This window comes from Homarus americanus, unplaced genomic scaffold (assembly GCF_018991925.1).
Source record: "Homarus americanus isolate GMGI-L3 unplaced genomic scaffold, GMGI_Hamer_2.0 scaffold30108, whole genome shotgun sequence".
Classification (NCBI taxonomy): Eukaryota; Metazoa; Arthropoda; class Malacostraca; order Decapoda; family Nephropidae; genus Homarus; species Homarus americanus.
The window spans coordinates 416,298-432,766 of NW_024748109.1; the positions used below are offsets into that span (position 1 = coordinate 416,298).

The 16,469-nt window shown below is 39.4% G+C and overlaps 1 protein-coding gene across 2 annotated transcripts; it reads right to left on the bottom strand.

Moving 5' to 3' along the window:
* Window positions 1-471: 471 nt before the first annotated feature.
* Window positions 472-7,159, bottom strand: LOC121880165 (tubulin alpha-1 chain). 2 transcript variants are annotated; one of them, XM_042387279.1, is made up of 6 exons: window positions 7,130-7,159; window positions 6,629-6,787; window positions 3,949-4,171; window positions 3,361-3,533; window positions 2,626-2,754; window positions 472-1,461 (listed from the first exon to the last, which is right to left on the bottom strand). In XM_042387279.1, the coding sequence occupies exons 1-6, from the start codon at window positions 7,142-7,144 to the stop codon at window positions 634-636; spliced, it is 1,527 nt and encodes a 508-aa protein (XP_042243213.1). In that variant the 5' UTR covers window positions 7,145-7,159; the 3' UTR covers window positions 472-633. The 2 variants fall into 2 exon arrangements, with proteins under 2 accessions (XP_042243213.1, XP_042243212.1); XM_042387278.1 differs by lacking the exon at window positions 7,130-7,159 and having other exon boundaries at window positions 6,629-6,832.
* Between the last annotated feature and the right edge of the window lie 9,310 nt (window positions 7,160-16,469).

Genomic DNA, 16,469 nt, shown 5'->3' on the forward strand with positions numbered 1-16,469 from the left:
TCCACATTAAAAGTGGACTTTAGTTGCCCTCAGATACGATGACAGTAGTACTCCGATTTCATATTAAAAATACCCTTTATAGGCTAATTTTAAATTCTAAGGTACAAATTAATTTGTCTCCAAAAATCACCACCAGCACTTACTCCTATAAGGATTGTTAGGCCTATATTTTAAGTCGGCCATTACCACACTAATTTCAAAGGACAAAACTTCGCTTTCCTCCATTTTGGGTTTACCATGACCTAAAGGAATGGTATCCCAGTTAACATCAGGTAAATGTGTAATTTTATAGCTGGATGACCTTCATATTAACCCAATTTTATCAAATACAGTGTACTATGCATTACAGATCGTGTTCCAAGCACCATCTTAGCAAGGTTGGTTTTCTAATCAGAGATCCTCAAGGATTACTATTGTGCCTGTGCTACATTCAACATAAAGGGATCATTTGGAAAAGGTCATTAAAATACATTTGTCAAATCTGATTTATTAAAGCAAGTAATTTGGGCTGCAAATAAAAAAATACGTCATTTCATTAAGTTGTGTGTTTGGTCACTTCAGGAATGTAATGCTCCAGTTAGAATAAAAAATTTAATCAGTGGAAACCAATTGGTGTCTTTCTTGACGGAGAACCTAATATTCATCCCCACCTTCAATGTCTTCACCGTCGGCAGAATCCATACCAACTTCCTCGTAATCCTTCTCCAGGGCAGCCAAATCTTCACGAGCTTCAGTGAACTCCCCCTCCTCCATGCCCTCACCCACATACCAGTGGACAAAGGCACGCTTGGCATACATCAAGTCAAATTTGTGGTCAAGACGTGCCCATGCCTCAGCAATGGCAGTTGTATTTGACAACATGCACACTGCACGGGAAACCTTTGCCAAATCAGCACCTGGTACAACTGTTGGTGGCTGGTAATTAATGCCAACCTTAAAACCAGTTGGACACCAGTCAACAAACTGGATGGTTCTCTTGGTCTTTATATTAGCAATTGCAGCATTTACATCCTTTGGCACTACATCACCTCTGTACAAGAGGCAGCAGGCCATGTACTTCCCATGTCGTGGATCACACTTGACCATCTGGTTGGCTGGTTCAAAGCAGGCATTGGTGATCTCTGCCACAGACAACTGTTCATGGTAAGCTTTTTCAGCAGAAATGACAGGAGCATAAGTAACCAGTGGGAAGTGGATCCTGGGGTATGGCACCAAATTGGTCTGGAATTCAGTCAAGTCAACATTCAAAGCACCATCAAATCTTAGGGAAGCCGTTATGGAAGACACAATTTGACCTATCAAGCGGTTGAGATTCGTATATGAGGGCCGTTCAATATCCAAGTTCCTGCGACAGATATCATAGATGGCTTCGTTGTCAACCATGAATGCACAGTCAGAATGTTCCAGAGTTGTGTGGGTTGTCAGGATGGAGTTGTAGGGTTCAACAACAGCAGTAGCAACCTGGGGATTAAAAATGTTATCATTAATAAAGTTTTCCAGTTTTCAATTTCACATCAAACTTTCAGTGCACAATTGTCCTCTATAACAGAAATACAAATGCAGTTTAAGTTCAAAGTTACAGCATATGTTAATCAATGACTGTACCTGTTATAGCCTGACCAAACAATCTGGGGGGTGGCTCGAGACACCAATGAACTCCGAAAAAATTTGCCTCGACAGAATTCCACACAGTACAAGTTAAAATGGGAAAACTCAAAATTGTATTACATGAAAATGACCTATTTGGCCATGCTAGGGGCCCAATTTTAATATTATACATTAGGACACGGGAAAAAATAAATCCAACAGGGAATGTTCGTTTATCCTCCGCTGCAGATTACCTTTTAAAATAATTATTTCGTTATCAGTACCATGCACAATGCCATTATTGCACAAGATTTAAATCAAACAAATATGCATGAATAACATTTGGAATCTGCCTCCCAAGTACAGCACCGTAATTGTTGAACTGTCCGAAGTCACCAGGTCAAAGACAGCTTCCACAACTACATTGAAGTCACATTCAGGTTTACAAGTACAGTATACACCTAAACTAGCAGATAATGTTTGCATATAAAAACTACTGTAAATAGTTGAGCAACATCTTGATACCAAGAAAACATTGCTTTAAATGTCCAAGCCGTTACCCCAATCTTTTCTTCGTAATTTTGTCTGAAGCCACCCAACGTAATCTTATGGTAGCACAGTAATTCCTTGTGGATATAAAACAATCACTTGTCTATTCAAGGAATAAATCTGACCAAGTTAAACTGACCACAGTATTTGTGTACAAGCATTGAACACAGAATTACTAATACATACATGTATCAACTACAATTAGAATTGATCAGTACTTGAGCTACAATATCATATTTGAAATGTAGAAAAAATAAAACAAATATATACTCTATTATATGGCAGTCCTGGACATTTCATTAAAATATGAAAGTATTGAAAGATTATATTTGAAGATTCAATATTGAAATAAAATTATAAAAAAATATTCCAATTTAAGTTACCCCGTGGTTTGGTTTTAAAGTAATTCAATTTGCTTCAGAAAGTTGGGATTTACCACGAGAAATTGTATATAAATTTGTAAACCATTAAAATAAACAAGTAGCTCACCTGAGGAGCAGGGTACACAGCAAATTCCAGCTTGCTCTTCTTTCCATAATCAACTGATAAGCGTTCCATCAACAGTGAAGTAAAACCAGAACCTGTACCACCACCGAAGGAGTGGAAAATTAGGAAGCCCTGGAATAAATAAAATACAACTTGGTATATCAATCAATATCTAATTATGTGGATCATTTATGGTTGAGTGCACAAGGTCTTACATGTTCACCATCTAATCCATTTACTCCAAGACAGAAATGGCAGTGCCACAATGCTTGTGCACCAAGCATAGGTTTACGAAAGATGAATGGATTTAGAATCCCAGTCGAAAAAAAAAAATTATATATATATATAAACTTATTTTATGGTTCCTGCATTGTAAGGCACTCAAGTCAATGTGTTTACCATATATACAAGTGCATTTGGGTTGTAAAATTTGCATGTACTGTATTAAGGAGGGAGGTGAAAGCATGGAGAACAAGCCAAAATAGTTGATCTTTGGGAACATCTAAAGTACCAGCTTGGCATTTTACACAAGTTGGTCAGCCGAGATCAGTCCCTACAGAGGTAGGTGTAAGGGATTTTCTATACAGTATATTATAAGACTGCTCAATTTCAACAAACACTTCCCTTAGAACTCTCCAAGTTTACATTATTAACCAATGACATAGATGCAGTATCTTACTTTAACCTTTATTTCGGACTTAAAATATGTAGAACATCCAAATTCTTTTAAATACCAACCTGTAGCCCTGTGCACTGATCAGCCAGCTTACGAATTCGGTCAAGTACAATGTCAACAATTTCCTTGCCAATGGTGTAATGACCACGAGCATAATTATTAGCAGCATCTTCCTTGCCGGTGATAAGCTGTTCAGGATGGAAAAGCTGGCGATATACTCCAGAGCGCACCTCATCTGAAAAAGAAATCTTTTAATGCAACATGCATGTTCATAAAGCATTAACACCCCCCATGGAAATTTTTCATTAAAAATTACCTAACAAACCAACTGACTTGTCTAATACTGTCTATGAAATTCCAGAAACTTGTTGGGTGTCCTTGTCAAATTGTGCAAATACAGTACAATTTATTAATCAATGTACAGTAGGAACATTACCCACATAACAAGAAAAAAAAATATAAGCGTGCAATATCCATTTCAGTGGTAAACCGGCCTTCAACCAACCAAAATGGCCAGGGTTTCATGTGTACTTTAATTAAAAGAGCACTTACAATTTGAAGTGAAAGTGGTATTTAAAGCACTTTAGCTTAGCATACTATACTAAGCATATAATACCACCCACTAGACATTTTCAACAGCATCAACTTACCTACAACAGATGGTTCAAGATCAACAAACACCGCCCTTGGGACATGCTTGCCGGCGCCAGTCTCACTGAAGAAAGTATTAAACGAGTCGTCACTAACTCCAACGGTCTTGTCAGAGGGCATCTGGCCATCAGGCTGGATACCATGTTCTAAACAGTATAGTTCCCAGCAGGCATTGCCCATCTGGACACCAGCCTGACCCACATGGATGGAGATGCACTCACGCTGAGGAAAAACAAAATACAATATGAAAAACAAACCAAGACAGTAATAACTTGGGCTTATTTAAAATCTAACATTGCACCCATAGGCCACAAATATCTAGACTGGTCCCTTTACTTTGCTGTAGCATTGAGCTAAACTCGTGTCCTACAATATTAGAGCGAAATGTAGGCCTGTTGGAGGTCGAACCAAAATTTCTAATCAACTTTCCATACCATAAGGTGTCCAAACCTAGCAAACGAACATGAAAAGGTGTGAACGAGTAATAAAAATGGTATTTAACTGGCATTTGACATCATACCCTATTCCATGATGCAATTTTCCAAGGAGTGGTTGGAAGTTTGTTATACTACAAAGTGATAAACACAAACCCTTAAAATTGACAAAATATTACATTTACTGTACATATTTTCCCCATTTCTGTTTTAAAAGAACCCACCCACTTAATGGAGAATAATATGGGAAAAATGAACCTCAACTAAATATGGTTTTCACCAATGAATATGCATAAGTACCTGGTACCTAGAAAACCATCTCATTGCAGGATCAAGGAGCTGCAAATTTCCTACATTTTCCCAGAAAAGTTCACGCTACCTTAATTTTGTTTTCAGCACGGTTCCCATTCACAACCCACGGTACCGCATAGTTGATTTTTTTTTTTTTACACTGCCATAAGATAAAGTGAGCCCAGCCAAGCCTACCTACCCTAAGACGGATGAAGAATACACCTAAAGCATGTACTCAAGTTTACTGGTCTGGTATAACTGTCTGAGATCTCCCCCAATCTCGGTGATCTGTTTGCTGATAATGCACAAGTTAAGATTTTTTTTTTTTTAAGGGGATTAGCCCACCTAGGCACAGGTCACTGACCCACATCGGGGCCTGGGGGAGCAAAAATGTAATTGTAATAATAATTATTCATAGTAAATGAAATTGAAAATAAAATAATAAAGAACCAGAGAAAAAAAATTAAGATCAAAAGTGGGAAACCATATACAGTATGTATGTTGGGTTATCAATAGCAAGAGAAACAATTGAGACCAGCAATTGTTTGTAAATGAGGCAGAAAGTCAGATCAGCAACCTGGGACTTGGTCAAAATTTTCGTGATGCCATATGGCAGCAGGGTCTACCATTAGACAACACATTATGCTTCCAATATCTTCCCAGGCGGTAGTACCTCCGTTTGGCACCGAAAAAAAAAACGGAATGGAGGCAAAATCTGTGGATACTACGATCCAGGACAATGTTAGGTCAAGTTCTGTGCCTTCTTACTTCCATTTCCGTGTTCAGGATTATATTAGTCACCCCACATATACTGGTTCAATTCCATATGTTTTCCTAGTGCTATGTTGCCAGAATAACCTAGACTTTTGCACATTATCAACAAAGGAACCACCGAGATTGGGGGAGATCTCGGGCCACTGTACCGGTTATAAACTCTCCCTTCTATTTGTTTGGCATCCATTCCGGTTGATGGTGATCCTAGATTACGGAAATCACCCGCATGCACGGAAGTAAAGGTCCATGACCGGACTAATAACAGCTTCGATATTATTTTAGGTAGGCATGAAAGGGTTGCTTGGAAAATTAGCAACATATTACGTGTAAACATGGTATCCTCAGATGTATCTAATAAAAACGAGCTCCAATTTCTTTTCCATCTTTTTCGATAGATTTCCGAGGAAAACATTTCTTCCAATATTGCTGATTTAGAAGAGTCGGTTATTTACACAATCTGGGTGAATGATTTTTATTAACCATTTCTAAATTAACCATTCAGTGGATTAATAAAAGCTCCAAATAGTCATAAAAAAGAATGCCAAGGTGATCCTTCAAGCTGATCGCCGGTGTCCATGAGTCAGCCCATCAGTCTCGCCACACTCCCTCGAGCGGGACTTCCGTCCTAGCTACCACTCAGAGCGTAGCAGCCATCTTGTTCACGGTCCCCGCCCTAAATTTGAAACTTTCTCTTCAAACTACGACCAATTAGACATGGCATGGTTTCATAAATATTCCACTAAGCCTGGTTACATAATCCCTGTCTACCCAACCTATGTCTGGCTGGGTAACAAGATGTGGAAGCCCGTCAAGGCCTTCCACTGAGGTTACCGTGACTCATGTCATGACGGGGAGGCCACACTGGGGTGGGGAGAAAATTCCACCACCTTCACCAATAACGCTACAACTACTACAGTACATTGTAATGTTAAAAAAAAGATGTAGCATTAGCCTACTCTGCAAATACTTTATAACCAGAAGCATGAACTTTTAAAATCTTAAAACAAAATCTACATATCACTGCCGACATTATTCAAATCCCACCGCTCTCACATTGCATCACAAACACCAACCTGTTGAGCCGGTTTTGTCTAATACATCAATACACTCAACATCAAACAACACCCATAGGTACTCGCATAACTCACTAAGAATTATTACAATACATTATCTTACTCACCATTTTGGAGGGATTTGGTAAAATTAAAACGGAGTGGAGCCTCTCACAGGAGCAGCTTGGGTGTTCCCGCAATAGGATGTCGACCGCGCACCTCGTCCCCGTATATATAACCTCTGGCCACGTGAGCTGCGCCGGTTTTGAAATCTCCACTGCGCAGCTCTGGGCGGGATGATGTTCAATTTGTTTCATTATTCTCTCAATTTATGCTTTAATCTATGCCTTCTACGGGAACTAAACATTAAAATGGGTACTTTCATTAATGTGTATTTATTATGATTATTATTGTTATTTTAGGAAACAAGTCTTACTAGATAGGAACTGGTAGTGTGACGGGGAAGACGTGTGCAATTACCAGAGTATTTATTTGTTTCACTTCTTTCTAGAGTAATAAAATTTAGCTTGATAAAAAAGCAGATATGGTAGGATTTCTAGAATTCTTTAGCATACTCAGATATTCTTTTGGGTGGTTCCTAACCAATCTTTTTTGACAAATATTCTTACCGTCACTTTTACCATATTCAAACTGGAACAGAACAGAACATTTTACAAAATGAATAACGTAAAAGTTTCTAGAGATAAATAACGCGGTCAGACTGCGCATGGAAGAGTTGAAAGTTGAAATCAATGGAGTGAACTCCTCCCATGAAACAAGAAAAGAAAGCACAGCAAGGCGGCGCCAGACTCCTGGAGGTTAATGTTCTGCTTAATGCGTTATTGTTCACCGAACATATATATTTACTGCAGATCTTAGATTTGTTTGGCTTTTTCAGATTGATAACAATGCATACAGTATACATGCATAAAGGATATAGCGCCTTAAAGCCACAGAAAGGCAGAATCTTTTAAAACTTTAATATGGGAATAAAAATTAGCTTTATGACAGGCGCCGCTGGAAATGACGGTATCATGTTTATATTTAGCAGGAAAGGATGACGTCAGTGGGAGTGTCGGTCACCGCTCACCCCACACCTTTCTGATAACACTACTCTACACACACACACATCATCAACATACAAATACAAGCAGTTATCTCCTGAGCCACCGTCTGTATATAATACTATATATAAGTTTTTCGTTGTTTCTAGACAGAGTGAAGACGGTAATTCTTCCATAGTTATGAAAAATGTACTTTCCCATGCTTTCCCGACTATTAAATGTCCAACCCTGGCATCCACAGCTTGATCTTATGCAACATTATCCTTAGAATGAGAAGATCGTTCTTCGTGTTAAACCTACTTACTTACATCTTTTACATGAGTCATCACTATAAAGCGTTAAAAGTACCATAGACAATTAATATCTCCGTCACGTTGAAAACTTAGAATATCAGCTAGCAGGCGACACACGATACCTAATTTCTTAACCTTGTCTCTGCTCTTTGAAAACTTCGATGAATCTTAATGTTGTTACCGATGCTAGAAGAGCTTCCATATACAGTACTCAGGAATCAGACCTTGGGGCTTAGGTTAATTTAGCATTCGGGTATTTAATCACCATAAAATAAATTGAGGGCTAATCTTTAGGAGATATGACTCGTTTTGGCACAAATTTCTTGTTATAGTGTTAAAGTGAAAGCAACAGAGAAAGTCCGCACAGCTCGGACTTTACAACAGCCTTATTCACTGGGTTATTATCACAATGTTATTCATAATTTTGTGTGATGTGGTGAATCTGGGCAAACTGATCGTCCCACCTATGGCGAATAATACAACCCTGTCGGATAAGTCTATTATAGATAGACAGACGGTTAAATAGATTAACATTATTATGATCACCACCCTCACCATCATTATGATCACTCTCATTATCACTACAACCACGATCATGAGGAGTCTGTTGAGACTCGAGGGAGAGTGAATAAAAATGTATTTTATCAATTAGGACCCTTTCCCCACCCAAATTCGTATCTGTGGAGTCAAAAGGAGGATCTGTGTGGTGTAGGTTGGGTGATGAGGAGTCTAATGAAGGTTAAGTGGGGACGTGAGTGATGGGAAGTGAGGATGACACAACAGCAGCTGCAACAATGACAGGCCCGGTGTACAAGACGTGAGCGAGACTGTAGCAGATGTGGAGGGAAGGGGGGTGTATTAGGGCTGGTGTAGCAGCTACTGAAGTGAAGGAAGTGGGTGTAGCAACTACAGAAGTTAGGGGAATGGATGTGTGGGTGCAGCAGCTACTGTACATGAGGGGGTGGGTAGATGTGGGTGGGTGGAGGTGGGTGCAGCAGTTATTGTACATGGAGGGGTGGGTGGGTGGGTGTAGGTAATGGGTGCAGCAGCTACATCAGGGAGGGAAGGTGGGTGGGGGAGGTGGGTGGGGGAGGTGGGTGGGGGGGGGTGGGGGGAGGTGGGGGGTTCGGATGGTGGGTGCAGCAGAGAGCAGCACTGCTTCGGTCAAGGAGGAACGAGAGATTTTTTTCCCTAGAAAACACAAGGGATTGTTGAAACCCTGTGGATAACTATATGGAGAAACAAGCTGAATTTTAGATTATGTCTGATTCTGCCTGGGAAAAATACAAGTTATTTAATATTTCTCATAATTTTGTTGGTAGTAACACCAACAAAGGAAGCCCTTGCTTGTACTGGGATAAGTTACACAGGACGTAGGCGGATACGGTTCCTAGTGACGGGATAATTTGATTACGTGGGAGCCACAAACACACGCAGGTGCACGTTACCACCCATACATAATTTTCCTATAAATTTGCTTCAATGTTTGAGTTTTCGATATTGCAGTCAGTTCCTTTTTTGAAGAAAAAAATGTATATGTTCAGCTAGCAATGTGTGCGCGATAAACTAAACAAACAGCCATTGGAGTGCCTGAAATCAGTCTTTAGGAATGTAAGAATGACTGGTCACGGTGAAGGGCTCAACACAATAGAGAGGAAGGGAACAGTCCAGACAGATTGTAAATTGAAGGACGTATTTTATGGCAGACTGCTAGTGGTGGCGTATTCGATGCTATATCCGGTTCGTCACAAGAGTCCATAAATCTATGGTGAAGGGTTTCGGGTGACGTAAATACTACAATATACGGACATTTTTTTCAACAATTTTCGGACTATGATCGTGTATTTAAATATGATGTACGTAGACTGGTAGTTAATTAATCCATTAAAATTATACTATAGTATTTACCCACTTTATATATATATATATATATATATATATATATATATATATATATATATATATATATATATATATATATATATATATATATATATACACAAGTAAATCACTGGGTGCGTGTGATCCAGGTATATGCTGATAACCACAAGGAAAAGAAATTCCAAGCTTTAGTGTAATTCACATCTTCAGGGGTGAGTACTGTATACAGACTGTACTTACCCCTGAAGATGTGAATTACGCTTAGTATATATATATATATATATATATATATATATATATATATATATATATATATATATATATATATATATATATATATATATATATATATCATATAGATCCACAATAAAAACGTGGATAAGATAAATTTTAATAAAATCACACAGGGGAAAATGGAAACAATGGAGCACCTTAGCTTTCGTCTTTATTCAAGACATCTTCAGAGGCAGTTGCCTCTGAAGATGTCTTGAATAGAAAAAGAAGGAATTTTGACCAGGAAAGTGATCCAGAGTTGTTAGAGCTGAGCAACAGATCTGTAAGCAAGGAAAAAGCTGGTGACTTGCCTGTTTGTTACTAATCGGTTTCTGGCCTCCTGATGAGGAAATTTAGACCATCCTCGGTGCCCGCAGGGGAAGACTGGCATGTGGTTAGACAGATTGTTGTCCCAAAATGTCATAGGGGAGAGATCTTGAGACTGGCACACGATTTTCTGGAAGGACACTTACAGGTTAGGAAACTCTACCATAAGATATTACCTCTTTTATTGGCCTGGCTTGAAGAGAGAGGTGGCAAAGTACTGCAAGACTTTTCACGAATGCCAGATGACAGGTAAACATAATCAGTCAATCAAACCAGCCCCTTTACAGCCTATTCCAGCAATAGAAGAACCCCTCAGTAAGGTAATAATAGACTGTGTTGGTCCTCTCCCAAGAAGTCGTAGTGGCAAACAATTCCTGCTTTGTGTGCAACGACTAGATACCCAGAGGCTATACCACTTAGACGAATCGCTGCTAAAAATGTGGGAATGGCTCCGATTCACTTTTTCACCCAATATGGTTGTTACTGTAAGTGGTACTGAATTATGATGACACAAACAAACGTTATGTTAGGCTGCAACACATGTCATGTTTATTGGGTGTGCCTGCCCGTATACAGTATATAGTGTTGAGACGGAGGCAGATGAGAGACCTAGAGTAGGTTGAGGTGTTGGGTGTGGTGAGGGGAGCTTGTTTGCGTATAATACGCCTGACGCAGCGAGTTGAATAGCCGGCATGAATCATGTGGTGCCCAGCAGGGAACCGCCAACCTCACTGTAGCAATCCCCATCACACCACCAACACCTAACCTGTTTCTCCTGAAGACTTTCAACACGTAAGTTTAACTTGTATTTATTGTGTACACAGGTAGACTGTGTCCATTGCATCGTGTATCATTGTGACGACATAAAAATATAGCAAATTAAGTACTCATTTTAAGTGTTAAGATTAGACTAATTACATAGCTATGATTGTTATGTAAAAATATATTGGATTAGACATTTATGTGATTGCCTATGTATGATTTATTTGAAATACTAAAATGAATTGTATTCAACAGGTTTGACCGAATTATAATGTTCAAGTTTAACGTGACAAGTCTAATTAAATCCTTTAACCGTCCGGACGGCGGTTACAATGGTATTCCAAAGATCGTACAGTCCAATAGTCATGAATGAGTTGGGCATTCAGCAATATCTGTCTACTGCTTATCACCCACAATCTCAGAGCCTTTGAACGGTTCCATCAGACATTCAAATCAGTGTTAAACAAATACTGTAGGGAGAATGAGGAGTGAGATGGAGTGCCACTCGTGTTATTTGCCAATAGGGATAGTTGATAGGATGCTCTTGGTTTTAGTCCTTTTCAGTTAGTTTTCGGACATGATGTAAGGTGTCCGTTGACAGTTTTGAAGGAGAGTTGGGTGAATAACAAGATAAAAATTCCACTTTCAGTGTATGTTAAATTCAAGGCCAGATTAAAGAGAGTTGGGGAGATTGCTCGAGAGAACTTGTCCCAGGCTCAGTTGAAAATGAAGGGTCAGTATGACTAGAATGTAAATGTGTCGAGTTTAGCCCTGGTGATCAAGTACAGATACTAGCATTAATACCAACCCACAGAAATCCCTTGCAAGCAAAGCTTGAAGGCCCATATAAAATAGTTAAGAAACAAAGCCCCCTCAACTATGGCATAGCAACCCCAGGAAAGTGGAAATCAAAGCAATTGGTCCATGTGAATAGGCTGAAGCTCTTTTACCCCAGGGAAGTGGTTGTGTGTGTTATGGAGACCCAGGAGCAAGATTTCCTGGTGGAGGTTCCAGTTAAGCTATGCAATTCACAGATTTTAGCTGATCCCTCTTCTAAAGTTTTACATCTTTCACAGCTAAAGGTTGAAGACATCTCAAGGATGTTACAGGAATACAAGCACCAGTTTGGGGATGTGCCGTGGGCCTGTAACCTAGTAGAACACCAGGTGACCCTTCTTCCAGAGACAACCCCTATCAAGCAAGCACCCTTTAGGAAACAACCCTGCCAAGAGGAAGATTCTGTGGGAAGTGGACTGTCTGCTTCGACACGAACTCTTCGAACCAAGCGACAGTGACTGGGCGTCGTCATGTGAGTTGGTGTCTAAACCCAACGGCTCCTTCTGCATGTTTACAGACTACAGACAGGTAAATGATGTGACCAGGGCTGACTCCTACCCTCTCCCTAGTATAGATGACATCCTTGACAGCATCGGGCAAGCAAAGTTCATCATGAAGCTCAACCTGATGAAGGGGTACTATCAAGTGAATGTGATGGAGGAATCCAAAAGAATTACTGTACTGCCTTCGTCACTCCTGATGGGCTTTGGCAGTACACATTCCTCCCTTTTGGGCTTCGCAGTGCCCCTGGGACATTCCAGAGGGCTATGAATGTGGTGAAGTCTGGGCTTCCTAGTGGCTGTGCCTACTTGGATGACCTGCTAGTGACAGCAGTTACTTGGGAGGAACACACGGAGCGACTTCGTGCCCTTTTTACCCGCCTTTCGGACTACAACTTCACTGTCAACCTGGCTAAAAAGTGAGTTTGGCCATGCAACTCTCACCTACCTTGGCCATGTGGTGGGCCAAGGGATGGTGGCTCCAGTCAACAGCAATTCCCACCTCCTGCAGATCGAAAGGCTCTGCGTAGGTTCCTTGGTATGGCAGGATTCTACAGAAGGTTTTTCAAGAACTTTGTGCAAATGTTGGCTCCTTTGACAGACTTAGTCTGCCCAAAAAGAAGGTATTTGTGGACAAAAGCATGTCGGGCTGCATTTGAAACAATAAAACACCTGTTAACCTAAAGTCCAGTGTTAAAAGTGCCAGATTTTGACAAGCCTTTCGTGATTAAAAATGATGCCTGTTATGTGGGTGTGGGTGCTGTATTGCTGCAGTATGAAAAAGGTATACTACACCCAGTTTGCTTCCAGTGTGAAACTAAAACCACATCAACATGGTTATGCCACGATAGAAAAGGAGGCTTTGAGGCTTTTGTTGGCTTTAGAAAAATTTGCAGTGTACGTTGAGGGTTCACCATATACCGTAGAGGTATACACAGATCATAATCCTTTACAATTTGTACAGAAGATGAGAAATAAAAATACAAGATTACTTAGGTGGGCTTTAGCACTGCAGCCCTTCAATATAGAAGTGAACATATTAAAGGGAGACAATCAATTGGCAGACACCCTATCACGTGATGTATAACAGTTTTCTCCTTTGTTCGTAAACTTTTTTGATAAGGAGGGGGATGTTAGGAGCGTCCGCCATAAGTTTCTGTTCTTGGTATGAAATATGTTGGTTCTGATGGTGTGTGGTTTGCTCGAGCAGTTTCGCTCATTACTCGTCCACACTGAATGATTCATCATTTAAATATTAACTTTGTTTATTTCTTTGTGTATTTATTCTACATTATGTTTGGGTATATTATATTTTATTGTATTAGGTTTGTATATACCGGGAAGGTTAGATAAGTGGAACTTATGTCGATAAGTAATTTTGATAAAGTTTACGTTTTGGCCAATCGGGATATAGTATGTACGTCGGTATTTGGCGGTAGAGAGGTGACTTCGGTGACCTACTGGTACACTTTAGTCAGGCTAGGCACAGCTGTCTTAAGTTAAGTAGTATACCCTCTCTGGTGTTTTGGGGGTTGGTATTTGACTATTGAGATTTGTTTTGCTCGATATCGATTTTGTGTGATCTTGTTGGGCCTTCAGTCCTTACGCAGCCACTCCCAAACATCTTGTCGTATTATTATTATTGTTATTTATTTTATTTTATGTACAGTCAGCCAAAGATGCACCGACCCCACCCTGGGTCTCGTGCTTGCAATTTTACCTGGCAATAGTTGGTAAAGAAAGGTTGTATGTAAAGGTGATTGTGATTGGTGGATCTATTTTTTGCTGTACCACTGTCAGGATAAATATTAAACAATCCAAAGGAAGAATTATTATAATAATAAACTATTCATTGTTATTTAAGGTCACAAGAAGTTTCCAAATGTTCTTATATTTGTTTAAATAATGAAGAAAATTTGATCTGAGAATCTTGGGCAGCCCTCGTTCCTCGCTGTAGTCGAGTTTCCAAGTCATTAATATATTTTCTTCATTATTTAAGCAAATATAATAACATTTGGAAACTTCTTGTGACCTTAAATAACAATGAATAGGGAATAAGTTAATAAATGTTCATATTTTTATTGACTTGTTTAGGTTTGACCTGTTAACGTGACCTTTGTTGGGAGAACTTGGGATTAAGAATATAATAATAAATACTGATAATTTGAAAGACTTAAGTGATTTTGTGTTTAAGTAACGATTTACCCTTAGGTCGTAACAATATCATTAATGAACACAAATCAAGTAAAAATATTTATATCTGGTTAATACAACAACTATGGCTTGCTATGTACCTGTATACAGTAATGGGTATTGTTAGCATAAAACTTGAGTTAGATTCATATTTCAGCATACAGTAAGTAGTAAAAGGCTTAAAATAATATAAAACATATATTGTAAAGTAATTTTCTTCGATATTTTAAGCATACAACAAGTGTACTTGATCCTTACTACAGTACAATGAAATTGTGATCTTTTTTTTTGGGGGGGGGGAGAGGATCTATACCACAAACCACTGTTTCCTGTACTGTTCACTAGGACTTGTATAACAACTTTAACTTCCACAAACTTAGGTGTTGTTACTGTATAATGGTAAAGATCAATAAGGGAAAACTCACATATAACTTAACATTAAATCATGATAAGTAAATCAGAAATACCTATAATTCACACAATACTTCAGCACTTGGAATTTATGCAGACAATTCTTGAAGTTGATTTATCAGTGAGAGTTCTTTCTCCCATTACTGTACTCTTTTACTTCTATATAATAAATTCCTTTTAACTAAGTGCAGTCTATGATTCTACTTTTATGGTAATTTTTTTTTCAATTCACAAACTAATATAATTGTACAGTATTTGTTTAGTAAAAAACTCCCTTTCCTATTATAATATAAACAAAGAAATATAAATAGTTAATCTGTCTGAAAAAACTTCCCTTAGCCATCACTCAACATCAACGGGTAAGTACAGTATATAACCAGACAAAATTTGTAGATAATACAAATTGACACCCTTGTTCCTCAATGAAATACCCTTCTCTGAGGGTAGCCATATGTAACATATTCTCGGAACATTTCAGGAATAGATAAAGGGTGCTCGGCATTAGAAGGGGATGAAGCACCACCTCGGGCAAAATGCGTTTTTTGATGGATATTACTATTTTCACCCTTCCTCTACATGATGGCATTGGATGTAGCCCCCTAGCTAGAGTAGAAATATGGTTGAAAGTCCTTAAAAAATACGTTGTCATTTTGCCTCGGGCTGGGAGCTACGTATCTGGCTGTGCACTCAGTAAATGAAGGTGGCTACATCCTGTTCAGAGTAAGAGGAGTGCGAGCCAATGACAGCGCGCCTCCAGAGGACCATACCCCGAGTCAGCCAATTGCAATTGATTTCCCTTGCTACGTCACAGCTCCTCGGCCAATCCACGCGCCCAGATACTGCCTCTTTGTTAGTTTTGGCAAGTTGTATAGAATAAGGCGGTTCAATGTACTTTCTACGGCCATTTTTTATAACCTTTTGGCGTAACATTGACGTTATTTATGTTCCACGGGTGTGAGAAGTGCTGTGCAATATCTGTCCGATATTAGAGCAAGACTCGAGTGAGGCCAGGCCTTCTGGTGTGGGTTCAGGCGCCCTAAATCTCCTGAGCGTGTGTTTAGTAACGACAGTGCTCACGTGGACACCCCAGCCATGTATGGTGATAGTGATTTTGGTGAAGCAAGTGCTACTGGCGATGGTGCAGGTGACATGCATGAGAATTTTGGTGATGAGCTACTTTGTGATGTTGGGGAGCCTAGTGTTGGTGGTAGAGCACCACATGATGCAGATTGCAGGGGTCAGGAGCATACCCACCCAAGACCCTATTGAAAAAAAAGGCAGGATGATACAGCCTAGGGTTGGCGAGTGGGCACAGGAGGTTGCCAAGCATAAATGTAATTTGATCATGACAAGGCCATTAAAGTTATACACACTCTTCAGGATTTACGTAACTTCAACTTAACTATGATCTTCAAGGATAATAAAAGA